Raw genomic sequence first — 17,913 nt, forward strand, 5'->3', positions numbered from 1 at the left:
ATGCATGCACCCTGACCCATCGTATGCATGCACCCTGGCCCATCGTATGCACCCTGACGCATCGTATGCACCCTGACGCATCCTATGCACCCTTACGCATCGTATGCACCCTGACTCATTATCTCACTGCATAGAACGTCCACCCTTCTGGCCACTGAAGTGATGTTGTTTTTCATTTCTTTCTTTAGGTCCCAGCCTGAAGACATTATGTAAATTAGCAGTGATTCAGCACGGTCTGGACCAGTCGGGCCTCCCTCACGATATCAGGTAAGGCGGAATGAGCCCGGTGTCCGTAGCGCCTCCATCGTCCGTCACTAGGGCCGTTCAGGGTTCCAGTGCTCATGCTTGGGTGTTGGGCAGAACAGGTGCTGTTCTGGGCTGTGGACGCCTTTCTATGCTTATACTGCCCATCGATGACCTTTCCTAGGTGACAACTCCCTCCCCACTAGTTTACCTCTTATAGAGATGGCTGAGAGATGTTGGGGGGCTCCTGTCTCAGAATAAGTGGTCTGGCTGAAGCTTTGGTGTTGTGCTGGGGGTGTTGAAAGGTGGAGTCGATCCACTTCGGATCTGTTTGCTGCTGTCGGTGCTTGGGGGGTGCGGTGTACTGCGCGTGCTGATATCCGAGGCTGCCCTCGGAGCTCGCTATGCTTTATTAAATCCGCCTGGTATTGCCTCTCTTCCGCTCGGAGGTCCAGTTCACTCGATCGAGGTAAGATCTCTGAGGGATCCGTTATAGTTTCATAAAAGCCAGCAGTGGTCCTCCGTCTTAAATGAAGATGCCCGATGGATTCGCCATTTGTAGTTCAGCCCCATCCGCAGGAGATTTACTGTTTAGATCAACATGCAGGTTGTGTAAGTGTGAGAGTCGCGCGGTGTCTCTGGGGGAAGAGATTTTGAGGTACACTTGTGTATCCTCAGTATATTGATGATAGCCGATCCCGTCGTCCCCAAAGGTGACTCAAAGTGGTTTCATGTGTAGACTGGAAGGGTGAGAGACGGTCTGATCCCTGAGGGGCTCTTGACTTGCTAAGCAGTTCCCAGTTTTGGTTGACTGGGATGAGTTGGATAGGTAGGAATTCCACCAATACAGGACTGTACTATCAATAGCCATTGCATCTTTCTGGCTGTTGGTCAGAGGTGTGATTGACTCTAAAGCACCGAGAGGTCTAGCAGCAGGAGGCTCAAGCCGGACCGAAGATTGTCAAGAAGACTGTGATCCCGCATATATTGAGACAGCCGCCTGCTTCAACTTTCAGTCAACTACCCAACGAAAGGAAGAGCCGACCGAGGTCGAAGGTTGAGCTCGCTAAATCTTAGGGTACATTTCCAGGCACTGCATCCGTAGAGTGATTCAAAGGTCAGACATTCGCTGAAGGGTTGAGCGGCGGGTGGGTTCAATCTTTGCATTTCAACGGAGAAACCTCAGGAAGAGGGTCTTCCATTCAGTCCTTCTAATGGGCTGTAGTCATTACAATCTTGGTTGTGCCCTTGTGAGGGGAGATTGTTAATACCCGAGTGCTAAAGAGTTAATGTCATTATTTTTGGTATCCTGCTTTCACGGGGTCAGTTTTGTTCACCTAATCCTTTACAATGCGCAGTGGACAACGTGAAAGATCTGTAAATGATCCGACCAGTCCACTGGAAAAGGGTCACCTCTTCGAATGATAGTCATTTATGGAGACTTCGGTGTGTGGGTTTCTGGCACCATTTTTCTGAAGGAACACAGCAGAGTAGCTGCTATAATACTAGTTTCGCCCCAATGAAGGTCGAAGTCATGAAGGAAAATGTTTGTCTGAAATGATAAAGTAGCTCAGTTTTATGCTCCAATCAATCAATCAATCAATCATGCCATTTGTATAGCGCACTACTCACCCGGGAGGGTCTCAAGGCGCTTGGGGGGAGGGGTGTTCTACTGCTCGAACAGCCAGGTCTTGAGTTGTTTCCTGAAGGCGAGATGGTCCTGGGTCAGCCGAAGGTGGATGGGGAGGGAGTTCCAAGTCTTGGCAGCCAGGTAAGAGAAGGATCTTCCTCCGGCGGTGGCTCTTCGGATGCGTGGTACGGCTGCGAGGGCGAGGCTGGTGGACCGTAGCTGGCGGGTGGGCGTATAGAAGGTCAGGCGGTCGTTGAGGTACTTGGGGCCCAGGTCGTGGAGAGACTTGTGTGCGTGGGTGAGGAGCCGGAACGTGATCCTCTTGTCGACGGGGAGCCAGTGCAGGTTCCTCAGGTGGCTGGAGATGTGGCTGCGTCGGGGGACATCCAGGATGAGTCGGGCGGAGGCGTTCTGGATGCGCTGGAGTCTTTTCTGTAGCTTGGCTGTGGTTCCGGCGTAGAGGGCGTTTCCGTAGTCCAGTCGGCTGGTGACGAGTGCCTGGGTGACAGTCCAAGCATTGTTCGAAGAAGGTGGTTTCACCCACAGAGTGATACATTACATTTAATCCAACTGCAAGGGCATTACACTCAGACACTTCTAGAAGTAAGCATTGAAAAAAGGATACTGATCAGTAGAGATCATTTTCCACTGAATCAATTGCTGCTCTACATCCACGTCTGCCGTCTTAAGGCGCTGCTCTACCTCCGCGTCTGCCGTCTTAAGGTGCTGCTGTCCAGCACCTTGAGACCCTCACCTGTGATTCGCAGCGCTTTATAAATACTGATTGATCGATGATCTCGGTCGCAGCTGGATTTTTGCGCAGGAACCAGGAGGGTACTGTGTGAAGTGTTGCTGAGGCAGTTTTTTTGTCAGAAATAGGACGTAAAAGTTTAGGTTATCGAGTGTCAGTAACCACCATCCTGAGCCTTTTTGCTGATCGGGAGTTATTCAGAAGATTTTGTAAGAAGGAAGAGCCAATTTTGGAAAGGGTTTAGCTAATAGTCTTGGAGGAATCTGGATAAGATTCCCTTGTTAGAAAAGACGAGTGGCTGAGTCAGTGATTGTAGGGATGTTAGATCGGAGGGAGCCGGGTCTATGATTGAGAGAGAGAAGTCGGAAATCTTAACTTGGAATGATTCTCCCTCATGAGAGTGGACCCGGCTCTACCAGCACGGGAGTCTGATCCTTTGCGTCCTAACGCAGCATCGATTGTAGTTGGGTCTGTTGTGAGACTAATTGAAGGCGATGAGCTTGTGAACGACATGTGACGTTTGGGTGATGGACCTGGTTAGGGAATCCGCTTTCTCAGCATGATGAGTCAATGCACTCACTTTAATTACGTTCACAGCGAAGTTAGAATCAAGTGCATTGAATCATTGATCGAGGATCAGAAGATTCTGCAGGGAGGCGGTGAGTAGATCATCATGAGATGCTGCAGTGAGTAGATCATCATGAGATGCTGAAGCGCGTGTGGTCTGCCGGCCGGTCTAATTGTTGTTTATCTGGGTATCCACGGAGAAGAATATCTGATGGCTGCTTCTTTTTTTTTCTCCAAATCATTCTTATTGGGTTTTCCAAAACGAGAGCAATAATGAAAATGAGAAAAGTAACAAGATGACAAGAAATGAAATGAGGTTACAAGTGAAATTACAAATGGAATTAGCAATGATATTACAAATTAAATTACGGATAACATTTAAATATAAGATGTTCCCTGTTACAGACACGCTTATGTTGATTAACCATACAAGCCGCATGGTAGACATACATTTTGTCTGATATGAGGGTCTGTATTAGAGACAACATCTAGGATAGAATATCATAATATCCTGAACAGTATTATGTTATCCATAAGAACATATCCTGAATAAGGTCTTTATGTCTACCCAGATTACCAATTTATCATATTTCATACATATCCCAACAGTGTTACATCTGTGGTATCATCTGGGAGGCCTTATGGGGACAACATGAGGCCTGTTCCGTTTGTTACGGTCTCTGCGTGATGGAACAACTGAAAGGGTACATGTTTGTAAAATAGGCCTAAAGGGAGAAATGTCCTGTCTCAAGGGGTTTTATACTGTTTACCAATAAGAAGGTCAATAAAGTGTATGTATTATGTGACCATAAGGGCCGTGCAAGATTAGAGAGAGGACTTGGTTGGGCTTGGTTGAAGGAAAAGGCATCCATAGGTTTCCATGTGAAGGACGCCAGGGGGAGGACTGTAGGGGGCTGTATCCGCCCCTCTGAGAAAGGTCAACCATTCTTGCCACTTCCTGAATTTGTTAAGAATTAGTTTGCAGGCGAGGGTGAGCATTCGATCCAGGAGCAATCGGTCGCTCTCATCTCTCAGCTTTGGGTCGAATAATCCCCGTAGAGGATCGATATTAAATGTCTTATTGATACACTTGAATATGTTATCCCAATAGGTTTCAAGGTAGGGCAATGGACGAGCATGTGAGATAAATCACCTTCCAGTGCTTTGCAATTCCAGCATGTTGGGCTCCGACTTAAGGTGAGCTTAAAGATTTGAGCTGGTGTCCAAGATGTTCTATTTATTAGCATGAATTTAGTTTGTGATCGTATAGGAGAGATTTTATTTGAGAAAGGGGTTCTATGTATCTTATTCCAGACAAAGGGAATATTCTTAGTGTTGGGTTCAGATTCCCACTTCACCTCGTTACGCGAGTGAGACTTGTATGGTTTCGGGAGCAGTGGTTTGTAGATTTTAGATGCGATATGTCCTGATTTCATGAGTTGGATTATCAGTGTAAGGATCGGCGGATTAATAGGCAGGATTGAGTGTGACGCGAGTTGTGCTTTAAGTTTCAAGTATTTATGAATGTCCAAGGTTTCTAGGCCGAAACGAGTTTGAAGGTCGGAGAAGGGGGAGGGGCGTTGTCCTACATAGAGGTCTTTGACTAGCTTTGTGCCATTATTTGACCACTGTTGCCAGTATTACGTTTCCCGATCTATCTTTGGGCATGGATTGTGCCGTAGGGCAGCTAGGTTGGATTTGTTGACTTTCATGGTCGCGAGGTGATGTAGACGCCGGTGGGCTCTTCTCGTATTTTGACTAATATATTTAGAATGCGGAAGGTTAGAGACGTTCATTGTGAGTAGAGCGGGCAAAGGATCTCTCTGTGTCTACCCAAACCCGGAGATACTCTGGGTCGTTTACCAGCCAGAGGAAACCTTGTTTGCAAAGGTAAGCAGTTTGATGATTCCTAAAGTTTGGAAGACCCAAGCCCCCTTTTTCTTTGGATAGCTGAAGTTTTTAAGGGAAATTCTATGTTTCTTCCCTTGCCATAGGAAAGGGTTGCAGGTGCTATCTATCTTGGTTAAGAACCTGTTAGAAAGGGTCATAGGTCGCAGGCTGGACAGATAATTGACATTTTTAATGTTTCATCCCTTCCCCACCAGGATAATAATTTTGTCAACCAACCTTCCAGTAACGTGGTGATTTTTTTGAGAATGGCATTTTCGTTGGTCTGGAGGGTGGAAACTAGGTGCCTAGTGAAGTCCACGCCTAGGTATTCGATGCAAAATGTATTGCCGAAATAGTTGAGCAGCTTAACCTCAGTCTTATCTTTGTTGAGTTTATACCCCGAAACCGAGGAGAGTTCTTCTATTGAAGACATTAGGACAGGTATAGCGGAGTCCGCTTTTTCTGAGATGACTAGTATATATATCATCTACGTATGCAATAATCTTAACCGTGTCATTATTGAACTGTATTCCTTTATTATTCGGTAGTTGGCGTAAGGACGGTTCTATCGGCGGGAGAGGTGTGGCGCCGCGGCCAGGGCGACTGACGCTGGAATCTGGGGCTCACGGTTCGATCCTCGGCTCCGGCGGCATGTTAGCCCAGCATCATGTGACTCTGGGCAATAGCTTGCTTAATCTTCCCGACGGCCCCCAGCGCCTAGAGACCCTTACGGGTGATTGTGCGCTTTACAAATGTGGATTATTATTATTATTATCGCTAATAGGAACAGGGAGGGTGAGAGTGGGCAGCCCTGTCTGTTCTTTGCTCCAGGTTAAAGGATGAAGAGATGCTACCTCCGGCTATAACTTTGGCGGACGGATTGTTATACACGGCCATTATCATGCGAATTAAGCGGTCGCCCAGATTGAATTTCTCAAGTAGGACCAGTCAATCTTGTCGAAAGCCTTTTCGGCTTCCAGCGTGATTGCCACTGTGTGGGAGTCTCTCTGTTTGTTTGGACTTCTCAAGGGCATGGCATAGTATCCGCATATTATCACTGGAGAGTTTTTAGGAAACCCACTTGTGAGGGGTGAATGAGTTTGGAGATACGCTTTTGAAGACGCTTAGCAAGGATCGTGGCGTGAAGTTTGCAGTCTAGGTTTATTAACGAGATAGGCCTGTCGTTTTTAGGCTGTGAGGGATCCTTCCCATCTTTGGGTATCACTGCTGCGATTAGCTCTGCAGGGGAACTGCTTATTTGACCCGATTCAGTAAATTGATTAAACTGGTTTAGTAGAGGAGGAATCGGAGGGGTTGCGAAAGTTTTATAAAATTTGGCATTGTGCCCTTCAGGGCCAGAGGCTTCCCCTTTCTATGGTTTTTGATTGGGAAGAGTACTTCGTCTGAGGTTATTGGTCCATTAATCGCTACCTTGTCCTGTTCTGATAGAGCGGGTAAGTCACATTTTCTCCTGACAAGGGGCGCAGTGAGTTTCTAAAGTGCTCCCCTGGCATGGTGCCACCCAGGCTCTTTCAACCTCGGGCGCTGCACAGTCAATCGCTAAACCGTTTACAAAGAAGCACAAACTCTCGAGGACCTCACACGAGTAGACTATAACATAGCTCGAGGAGAGGAAAGCCTAATAACAATTTCACAGAAAATTTAAGGGGCAGGGTTGTAGCTTGAAACTTACTCCTCATTCTGAGAACTTTCAGGGTGCCCTAACCCTTAGCGATGGGTTACCCTCGCTGACGAGGAGTGCGACTGATGCAGCATCTCCTGTTGAGGAGGTTCTTGTGGAGCACAGAGGTGCTGGATTTGCACACAGTCTTGACTTAAAATGTATAAGAAGGTTTGCTGTGTTGTTTTAAGTGTTAGCTTAACAATTGCTGGGATTTTAAAAGTTGTGGGTACCTGGGATCAGTATCCGCCACTGAATTCATTCCCCACCCACCCCTTTTCAGCCCCCCCCACTCCTCTGAGTTGTGCAGACTGGTAGGTTCTGCTCACCAGTTCTGCCAGGGAAAAGACCGGGACATCTGGTGTGGGTTGGCTGAAGAGGCGGGTGCTGTGTATCAGGTTTGGGTTGGCCGAAGAGGGAGGTGGTGGGTATCAAGTGTGGGTTGACTGAAGAGGGAGGTGGTGTGTATCAGGTGTGGATTGGCCGAAGAGGGAGGTGGTGTGTATCAGGTGTGGATTGGCCGAAGAGGGAGGTGGTGTGGATCAGGTGTGGGTTGGCTGAAGAGGGAGGTGGTGTGTATCTGGTGTGTATCAGGTGTGGGTTGGCCGAAGAGGGAGGTGGTGTGTATCTGGTGTGTATCAGGTGTGGGTTGGCCGAAGAGGGAGGTGGTGTGTATCAGGTGTGGATTGCCTGAAGAGGGAGGTGTAGGTATCAGGTGTGGGTTGCCCGAAGAGGGAGGTGGTGTATATCAGGTGTGGGTTAGCCGAAGAGGGAGGTGTAGGTATCAGGTGTGGGTTGGCTGAAGAGGGAGGTGGTGTGTATCAAGTGTGGGTTGACTGAAGAGGGAGGTGGTGTGTATCAGATGTGGGTTGGCTGAAGAGGGAGGTGGTGTGTATCAGATGTGGGTTGGCTGAAAAGGGAGGTGGTGTGTATCAGGTGTGGGTTGGCTGAAGAGGGAGGTGGTGTGTATCAAGTGTGGGTTGACTGAAGAGGGTGCTGTTGCGTGTATCAGATGTGGGTTGGCTGAATAGGGAGGTGGTGTGTATCAAGTGTGGGTTGACTGAAGAGGGAGGTGGTGTGTATCAGGTGTGGATTGGCTGACGAGGGAGGTGTAGGTATCAGGTGTGGGTTGGCCGAAGAGGGAGGTGGTGTGTATCAGGTGTGGGTTGGCTGAAGAGGGAGGTGGTGTGTATCTGGTGTGTATCAGGTGTGGGTTGGCCGAAGAGGGAGGTGGTGTGTATCAGGTGTGGATTGCCTGAAGAGGGAGGTGTAGGTATCAGGTGTGGGTTGCCCGAAGAGGGAGGTGGTGTATATCAGGTGTGGGTTAGCCGAAGAGGGAGGTGTAGGTATCAGGTGTGGGTTGGCTGAAGAGGGAGGTGGTGTGTATCAAGTGTGGGTTGACTGAAGAGGGAGGTGGTGTGTTTCAAGTGTGGGTTGACTGAAGAGGGAGGTGGTGTGTATCAGGTGTGGGTTGGCTGAAGAGGGAGGTGGTGTGTATCAAGTGTGGGTTGACTGAAGAGGGAGGTGGTGTGTATCAGATGTGGGTTGGCTGAAGAGGGAGGTGGTGTGTATCAGATGTGGGTTGGCTGAAAAGGGAGGTGGTGTGTATCAGGTGTGGGTTGGCTGAAGAGGGAGGTGGTGTGTATCAAGTGTGGGTTGACTGAAGAGGGTGCTGTTGCGTGTATCAGATGTGGGTTGGCTGAATAGGGAGGTGGTGTGTATCAAGTGTGGGTTGACTGAAGAGGGAGGTGGTGTGTATCAGGTGTGGATTGGCTGAAGAGGGAGGTGTAGGTATCAGGTGTGGGTTGGCCGAAGAGGGAGGTGGTGTGTATCAGATGTGGGTTGGCTGAAAAGGGAGGTGGTGTGTATCAGGTGTGGGTTGGCTGAAGAGGGAGGTGGTGTGTATCAGATGTGGGTTGGCTGAAGAGGGAGGTGGTGTGTATCAGGTGTGGGTTGGCTGAAGAGGGAGGTGGTGTGTATCAGATGTGGGTTGGCTGAATAGGGAGGTGGTGTGTATCAAGTGTGGGTTGACTGAAGAGGGAGGTGGTGTGTATCAAGTGTGGGTTGGCTGAAGAGGGAGGTGGTGTGTATCAAGTGTGGGTTGACTGAAGAGGGAGGTGGTGTGTATCAAGTGTGGGTTGACTGAAGAGGGAGGTGGTGTATATCAAGTGTGAGTTGGCTGAAGAGGGAGGTGGTGTATATCAAGTGTGAGTTGGCTGAAGAGGGAGGTGGTGTATATCAAGTGTGGGTTGACTGAAGAGGGTGGTGTGTATCAGGTGTGGGTTAGCCGAAGAGGGAGGTGGTGTTTATCAGGTGTGGATTGGCTGAAGAGGGAGGTGTAGGTATCAGGTGTGGGCTGGCTGAAGAGGGAGGTGGTGTATATCAGGTGTGGGTTGACTGAAGAGGGTGCTGTTGCGTGTATCAGATGTGGGTTGGCTGAAGAGGGAGGTGGTGTGTATCAAGTGTGGGTTGGCTGAAGAGGGAGGTGGTGTGTATCAAGTGTGGGTTGACTGAAGAGGGAGGTGGTGTGTATCAGGTGTAGGTTGGCTGAAGAGGGAGGTGATGTGTATCAGGTGTAGGTTGGCTGAAGAGGGAGGTGATGTGTATCAAGTGTGGATTGGCTGAAGAGGGAGGTGGTGTGTATCAGGTGTGGGTTGGCTGAAGAGGGAGGTGATGTGTATCAAGTGTGGGTTGACTGAAGAGGGAGGTGGTGTGTATCAAGTGTGGGTTGACTGAAGAGGGAGGTGGTGTGTATCAGGTGTGGGTTGGCTAAAGAGGGAGGTGGTGTGTATCAAGTGTGGGTTGACTGAAGAGGGAGGTGGTGTGTATCAAGTGTGGGTTGACTGAAGAGGGAGGTGGTGTGTATCAAGTGTGGGTTGACTGAAGAGGGAGGTGGTGTGTATCAAGTGTGGGTTGGCTGAAGAGGGAGGTGGTGTGTATCAAGTGTGGGTTGACTGAAGAGGGAGGTGGTGTGTATCAAGTGTGAGTTGGCTGAAGAGGGAGGTGTGTATCAAGTGTGGGTTGGCTGAAGAGGGAGGTGGTGTGTATCAAGTGTGGGTTGACTGAAGAGGGAGGTGGTGTGTATCAGGTGTGGGTTGACTGAAGAGGGAGGTGTATATCAAGTGTGGGTTGACTGAAGAGGGTGGTGTGTATCAGGTGTGGGTTAGCCGAAGAGGGAGGTGTAGGTATCAGGTGTGGGTTGGCCGAAGAGGGAGGTGGTGTGTATCAGGTGTGGGTTGACTGAAGAGGGAGGTGGTGTGTATCAAGTGTGGGTTGACTGAAGAGGGAGGTGGTGTGTATCAGGTGTGGATTGGCTGAAGAGGGAGGTGTAGGTATCAGGTGTGGGTTGGCCGAAGAGGGAGGTGGTGTGTATCAGATGTGGGTTGGCTGAAAAGGGAGGTGGTGTGTATCAGGTGTGGGTTGGCTGAAGAGGGAGGTGGTGTGTATCAGATGTGGGTTGGCTGAAGAGGGAGGTGGTGTGTATCAAGTGTGGGTTGGCTGAAGAGGGAGGTGGTGTGTATCAAGTGTGGGTTGACTGAAGAGGGAGGTGGTGTGTATCAGGTGTGGGTTGGCTGAAGAGGGAGGTGGTGTGTATCAGATGTGGGTTGGCTGAAGAGGGAGGTGGTGTGTATCAAGTGTGGGTTGACTGAAGAGGGTGGTGTGTATCAGGTGTGGGTTGGCTGAAGAGGGAGGTGGTGTGTATCAGATGTGGGTTGGCTGAAGAGGGAGGTGGTGTGTATCAGGTGTGGGTTGGCTGAAGAGGGAGGTGGTGTGTATCAGATGTGGGTTGGCTGAAGAGGGAGGTGGTGTGTATCAGGTGTGGGTTGGCTGAAGAGGGAGGTGGTGTGTATCAGATGTGGGTTGGCTGAAGAGGGAGGTGGTGTGTATCAGATGTGGGTTGGCTGAAGAGGGAGGTGGTGTGTATCAGATGTGGGTTGGCTGAAGAGGGAGGTGGTGTGTATCAGGTGTGGGTTGCCTGAAGAGGGAGGTGGTGTGTATCAGATGTGGGTTGGCTGAAGAGGGAGGTGGTGTGTATCAGGTGTGGGTTGGCTGAAGAAGGAGGTGGTGTGTATCAGGTGTGGGTTGGCTGAAGAGGGAGGTGGTGTGTATCAGGTGTGGGTTGGCTGAAGAAGGAGGTGGTGTTGTGTATCAGGTGTGGGTTGGCTGAAGAAGGAGGTGGTGTGTATCAGGTGTGGGTTGGCTGAAGAGGGAGGTGGTGTGTATCAGGTGTGGGTTGGCTGAAGAGGGAGGTGGTGTGTATCAGGTGTGGGTTGACTGAAGAGGGAGATGGTGTGTATCAGGTGTGGGTTGGCCGAAGAGGGAGGTGGTGTGTATCAGGTGTGGGTTGGCTGAAGAGGGAGGTGGTGTGTATCAGGTGTGGGTTGGCTGAAGAGGGAGGTGGTGTGTATCAGATGTGGGTTGGCTGAAGAGGGTGGTGGTGTGTATCAGATGTGGGTTGGCTGAAGAGGGAGGTGGTGTGTATCAGATGTGGGTTGGCTGAAGAGGGAGGTGGTGTGTATCAGGTGTGGGTTGGCTGAAGAGGGAGGTGGTGTGTATCAGATGTGGGTTGGCTGAAGAGGGAGGTGGTGGGTATCAAGTGTGGGTTGACTGAAGAGGGAGGTGGTGTGTATCAGGTGTGGGTTGGCTGAAGAGGGAGGTGGTGTGTATCAGGTGTGGGTTGACTGAAGAGGGAGGTGGTGTGTATCAGGTGTGGGTTGGCTGAAGAGGGAGGTGGTGTGTATCAGGTGTGGGTTGACTGAAGAGGGAGGTGGTGTATATCAAGTGTGGGTTGACTGAAGAGGGTGGTGTGTAGCAGGTGTGGGTTGACTGAAGAGGGTGGTGTGTATCAGGTGTGGGTTAGCCGAAGAGGGAGGTGGTGTGTATCAGGTGTGGATTGGCTGAAGAGGGAGGTGGTGTGTATCAGGTGTGGTTTGACGGAAGAGGGTGGTGTGTATCAGGTGTGTATTGACTGAAGAGGGAGGTGGTGTGTATCAGTTGTGGATTGGCTGAAGAGGGAGGTGGTGTGTATCAGGTGTGGGTTGACTGAAGAGGGAGGTGGTGTGTATCAGGTGTGGGTTGGCCGAAGAGGGAGGTGTGTGTATCAGGTGTAGGTTGGCTGAAGAGGGAGGTGGTGTGTATCAGGTGTGGTTTGACGGAAGAGGGTGGTGTGTATCAGGTGTGTATTGACTGAAGAGGGAGGTGGTGTGTATCAGGTGTGGTTTGACGGAAGAGGGAGGTGGTGTGTATCAGGTGTGGATTGGCTGAAGAGGGAGGTGGTGTGTATCAGGTGTGGGTTGACTGAAGAGGGAGGTGGTGTGTATCAGGTGTGGGTTGGCCGAAGAGGGAGGTGTGTGTATCAGGTGTAGGTTGGCTGAAGAGGGAGGTGGTGTGTATCAGGTGTGGTTTGACGGAAGAGGGTGGTGTGTATCAAGTGTGGGTTGACGGAAGAGGGAGGTGGTGTGTATCAGGTGTGGATTGGCTGAAGAGGGAGGTGGTGTGTATCAGGTGTGGGTTGACTGAAGAGGGAGGTGGTGTGTATCAGGTGTGGGTTGGCCGAAGAGGGAGGTGTGTGTATCAGGTGTAGGTTGGCTGAAGAGGGAGGTGGTGTGTATCAGGTGTGGTTTGACGGAAGAGGGTGGTGTGTATCAGGTGTGTATTGACTGAAGAGGGAGGTGGTGGGTATCAGGTGTGGGTTGGCTGAAGAGGGAGGTGGTGTGTATCAGGTGTGGGTTGGCTGAAGAGGGAGGTGGTGTGTTTCAAGTGTGGGTTGGCTGAAGAGGGAGGTGGTGTGTTTCAAGTGTGGGTTGACTGAAGAGGGAGGTGCTGTGTATCAGATGTGGGTTGGCTGAAGAGGGAGGTGGTGTGTATCAGGTGTGGTTTGACGGAAGAGGGAGGTGGTGTGTATCAGGTGTGGATTGGCTGAAGAGGGAGGTGGTGTGTATCAGGTGTGGGTTGACTGAAGAGGGAGGTGTGTGTATCAGGTGTAGGTTGGCTGAAGAGGGAGGTGGTGTGTATCAGGTGTGGGTTGACTGAAGAGGGAGGTGTGTGTATCAGGTGTGGGTTGACTGAAGAGGGAGGTGGTGTGTATCAGGTGTGGGTTGGCCGAAGAGGGAGGTGTGTGTATCAGGTGTAGGTTGGCTGAAGAGGGAGGTGGTGTGTATCAGGTGTGGTTTGACGGAAGAGGGTGGTGTGTATCAGGTGTGTATTGACTGAAGAGGGAGGTGGTGGGTATCAGGTGTGGGTTGGCTGAAGAGGGAGGTGGTGTGTTTCAAGTGTGGGTTGACTGAAGAGGGAGGTGGTGTGTATCAGATGTGGTTTGACGGAAGAGGGTGGTGTGTATCAAGTGTGGGTTGACTGAAGAGGGAGGTGTAGGTATCCGGTGTGGGTTGACTGAAGAGGGAGGTGGTGGGTATCAGGTGTGGGTTGGCTGAAGAGGGAGGTGCTGTGTATCAGATGTGGGTTGGCAGAAGAGGGTGGTGTTGTCACAGTCCTCTATTTAGTGGCTGCGCAGCCACTGAGATCATATGTTTCTCATTGCCTTTTCTCTTTTTTGCAGGTGGGAGCTGACTGCAATGACAACTAACAGCAACATCAGCCGTCCCATTCTGTCCTCGCATGGATAGCCTGCTGTCGTCTTCCGTCCCCGTATGGATCCACTCGCCATCCCCGCTTCGCACTCATCCATTCCTCACCGTCCATCTCATCTCTACTCTTGGTCTCGTCCACCGTCCCTTCTTCTCATGGATTGGTTGACCATCCCATCATTGCACGAACAAAGCTTCCATCCTGTGCATCGAGTGCCATATGTGCCTCTGCTTGGGTCCACCATAGTTCACCGTATGTCTGTTTTTGCACGTCCATGGCCTGCACCCTTCCATACACGGGGACCACCTCAGCTTCTGTGTGATTTGTAGAGGGGCCATTCTGAACAAACACCTCATGGCTCCCGCCACCTCTCCTGCGCTCCCTTCATCCTGGCCATACCTGGCTCTGTCACCACTGTCTCTCAGTATCCCTACCTCTTCTGGGTCTTACAGCTTTTGTGGGCAATGTGCAACTTTAACGCAGACTTTCTTCCTTGTGTGCAGCCTACTGCGATGGAGGCCTGCGGACTCCGAAAAGGACAGCCCTCTTCTGACTGCACTTGTCGCTCCTTGTCCCGAATGGTGGGCTGTACCTGCTTGCTCCACCCGGGATGCCTGGGGACCACCTAATAAACAGAGATCGTTTCTCAGAGGCGGATTGTAAACTCTGTCTGGACACGTTTCGCACAGCACGGCCTGCATCAAAGACAACAAGCACAAACCTCACCATTGCCACAAGATGGATACGCGTGAGGTCCGTCGTTTCTTTCTACCCTCGGTCAGAAGTGCCACGCTGATGTCACGCTTCTAGTTGCTGCTTCAGTGTCTTCAGGTGGGGTGGGCATCCTTCTCCACCTGTATTATACCTTCTGTCTTCACGCACGTGACTCTTAGTAGAGCCTACACTGTCTGTTGCAGCATTGCCTTAAGGTGGAGCTCACCAAGAAAGCACCCCTGCTGGAGTGTAAGAGACATGGACTAAGGGTGGTGCAGCATATCTGAGCTCCCAGGATTCTCTTTTTGAAAAACAGCACAGACGCAGAGTGGACAAATGTGCTTAGAGGAACCACTGGTGAGCTATGCCAGTGACTAGCCTGCATCAGAAGGCGGTGCAGTTGCGATTCACTGTGGAACTGGGTGTACTTTGGGCACCTCACATATGGATTGGGTTATGCTGGTATGGTGGCCCTCGGTCACTGGGCCAGATTGCATTCCCTGTTTGGGGTATGTGGTGTCAAGTGATAGGGCGCGTAGCCCTCACTGGCTCTGGTGTTTGTTCTCAGTGTTTGTGTGTGTGTGTGAGAGAGACTGCTCGAGGGGTGGGATGTGTGAGGGTCCTGTGTTGGGGGTACTGTGGAGCGCCTCTATGGTTATGAGTGATAGAAAGTGGGCGATTCATTAAGAGTTTAGATTGGGAGGTAACGGCTGTGCTGGGATGTGCGATACTTCTCAGGAGTCAAGATATGAGAGTGTGGTGAGCTGGGGATCAAGTGCTGGGGGTCTCGGGGACTTAACAGCTCAGGTCTCCCGCAGGATAAGGAAGTGTCAAATGGAATGGGATAGTAATGGGGTGCCTTGCTCCCTGGGAGTTGACAAGAATGTAGAGTTGCCTGTTGTGGATTGCCCTCGAGGGACTCTGGTGGGTTTACTATGGCTAATGCCTCTTGGACTCATGTATTGTGGACTTTCCTAACTGGTTGAGCTGCATGAGTTGGGCGGATTCCTCAAGGATGAGGTGTGTGTGTTTGTTGTTTTTTTGGTGGCTCCCTAAGGGTTGATATGAGTATGTTTGTCGTTCTAGTAAGTCCTCTGGGAGCCCATGCGTACCCTTCAGACATGCAGGGGATGGCCGTGTGCGTTGAATCCGAAAGGAAGGAGACTTGTTGTACACAATGAATCTGTGTGTGAGTGTGACCGATGCTCCTGTGCTTTTCGTGGCTTCTGGTCTGTGTACAATGGGATTTGTGAGACATAATCCCCAGCAGGGGGGTCACCTGTGTTTACTCGTCCGAGACGGCATCTCATGGACTTCCGGTGCCTCAGAGATGTGTGTTCTGTCGGCAGGCACTGGGATCCTCTTGGAGGGATGCACCCCCCTGTGACCCTTTGGATGTGCAGTGTGTTGGGACTGTTTCTGTGTGTGTGATTTATCAGTGGGATCGAGTTGATTGTGGAATGCGCTGTAGCGGGTGTGGTCTCCTGATCTCTTGAGATGGGATCTGTTGGGTTCCCTCCTTTAACAGTAAGATCTGTTGCTCGATTGCAAAGTGTTATTTCCGAGACCACGCGGTACACAAATGGGGATCCACATCGCCACCCCATCCTGCAGACGGGGATTCGTTGGATCCCTGCATTCAGATTAGAATCTGTTCAGAAGTGTTGCTGCAGGAAATTTGATCTGTTTGTCCATCTCCCCCTTCCTTTGATGAGGTTTCTTCCGCCCTACAGATGGGGACCTGTTGAGCCGTCTCACTCTAGAGATGGGCTCTGTTGGCAAGTTCTCCACTAAAGAAGATCTGAGCATAAGCTCTTTTTTGACCAGAATCTCTTGTACTGCCAAAGGTTGGACTATCTAAAAGGCTGTTGTACAGTGTTGATGTCCGGGTGACCGGCTTGAGGGGATCTGTTCCAAGAGTGGGATATCTTGGGGTGTCTGAATCAATTTGCTGTATGCAGTCAAACAGAGCATCGATTTTTATAAATATTTAAACAAGCACGTCCTTGAGTTTTTGTTTCATTCTTTGATCATTGTTCTTGCCTAGCAAAGATAAGTGAGAAAAAAACCTTGTTCAGATCCCCAGAAGAGTCTGAACAGAGGTGAATCCTGTTCATTAGATCCAGCGACACCGGAGTGGACAAGGGCTGTCCTGAGCATCTGCGGCCGCTCTAGGGCTGCTTTCCAGAGTCCAGGGACAATTCAATTTTATTAGCTTGTTTGAAAATCAAGTCACTGTGATCATGAAAACAAATTGACTTACAAAAACATACGGTAGGCCAAAAAGGCAACAATTTATAAAAATGTGATCATACAAATAGATCAATTTAAAGAAATAAGGATAAAACCAAAATAGCAACTCTTTATGGAGTCAAAGCGGTTTTAAAAAAACATGTAATTCCTGTAAACATCTGATTTCGACTTAATGTTATCATCACATACCAAACTCTACATTTCATGTTAAATCTTATTTACACCAAATACCGTTTACAGATAAAGACGTCGCTGATATGATAAAACTGAACAAACAAAACATCCTTAAGATTTTGACTAGCCAACTAGCAGAGAATCTGCATGTCGAACGGGCGGCATTTAGCCAAACAACATTGCAAAGGAACGCCCCCGTTCTCAAATGTTTAATAAATGTAAACAGCATGTAGTCTTTTAAAAATGTTAAATGCGATTACTTAAGTGTCAAATGTGCACTGTCGTACGGTACCTCTGGATTGAGGTGATATGTGCACTGCTGTACGGTACCTCTCGATTGAGTTGATATGTGCACTGCCGTACGGTACCTCTGGATTGAGGTGATATGTGCACTGCTGTACGGTACCTCTCGATTGAGTTGATATGTGCACTGCCGTACGGTACCTCTGGATTGAGGTGATATGTGCACTGCCGTACGGTACCTCTGGATTGAATTGATATGTGCACTGCCGTACGGTACCTCTGGATTGAATTGATATGTGCACTGCCGTACGGTACCTCTGGATTGAGTTGATATGTGCACTGCCGTACGGTACCTCTGGATTGAGTTGATATGTGCACTGCCGTACGGTACCTCTGGATTGAGGTGATATGTGCACTGCCGTACGGTACCTCTGGATTGAGTTGATTCGTGCACTGCCGTACGGTACCTCTGGATTGAGGTGATATGTGCACTGCCGGACGGTACCTCTGGATTGAGTTGATTCATGCACTGCCGTACGGTACCTCTGGATTGAGGTGATATGTGCACTGCCGTACGGTACCTCTGGATTGAGTTGCTATGTGCACTGCCGTACGGTACCTCTGGATTGAGTTGATATGTGCACTGCCGTACGGTACCTCTGGATTTAGTTGATGATTACAATAACTTCTGTCATCTAAAGCTTCCCTTAAATCTGGTCCTTATTTATTAATTTCGCAAGAGAGGAGATGGAAATTGTAAATTACTTCATCCACACCTGGATGTCCATCGCTTACTTGAAGCTCAACCCAACCGAGGCACAAATCCAGTTTATGGCCATGAACAATAAAGTGGGTGCAGTGCAGACCTGGGTCGAAGACATGACCTTCATCAAAAAAGAAGTGGGACAATAACAAGAAACAAAAAGTTAGAGAAAACAGATCTCAATTCAGAGGTAGATCTCCTCCACAGGAGCCCTCCGAAAGGAGGTATACCCTTAGGAATAGGGACAATATTAGGAAACCTGACGGGTATCAGGATACTGATACACGTTCCTCTTGTTCCTTTCAGGGTTCAACGAAAAACTCAGAGAGGGAAGGACGGTCAGACAGACAAGATGAGCGTACAACGTCCAGAGACAATCGGCATGCTCAAGAATACACTTCCAAAAAAGAAGATAAACC

General features: G+C 49.7%; 1 protein-coding gene across 4 annotated transcripts in view; it reads left to right on the forward strand.

Annotated features, from left to right (window-relative positions):
* Positions 1-16,062, forward strand: part of KLHDC3 (kelch domain containing 3) — a 175,804-nt gene extending 159,742 nt beyond the window's left edge. For 3 of the 4 annotated variants that reach the window (XR_013596055.1, XM_078647243.1, XM_078647244.1), the window contains exons 10-11: positions 189-267; positions 13,319-16,062. Coding sequence is in view for 3 of the 4 variants with exons in the window: in XM_078647243.1 (XP_078503369.1) it covers positions 189-267; positions 13,319-13,385 (146 nt within the window). In the remaining variant the exon portion in view is untranslated. The remainder of the gene's footprint in view (positions 1-188; positions 268-13,318) is intronic. The other variant, XM_078647245.1, reaches the window with a different exon arrangement.
* The last annotated feature ends 1,851 nt before the right edge of the window (positions 16,063-17,913 follow it).

Source organism: Lissotriton helveticus, chromosome 6, assembly GCF_964261635.1.
Source record: "Lissotriton helveticus chromosome 6, aLisHel1.1, whole genome shotgun sequence".
Taxonomy (NCBI): domain Eukaryota; kingdom Metazoa; phylum Chordata; class Amphibia; order Caudata; family Salamandridae; genus Lissotriton; species Lissotriton helveticus.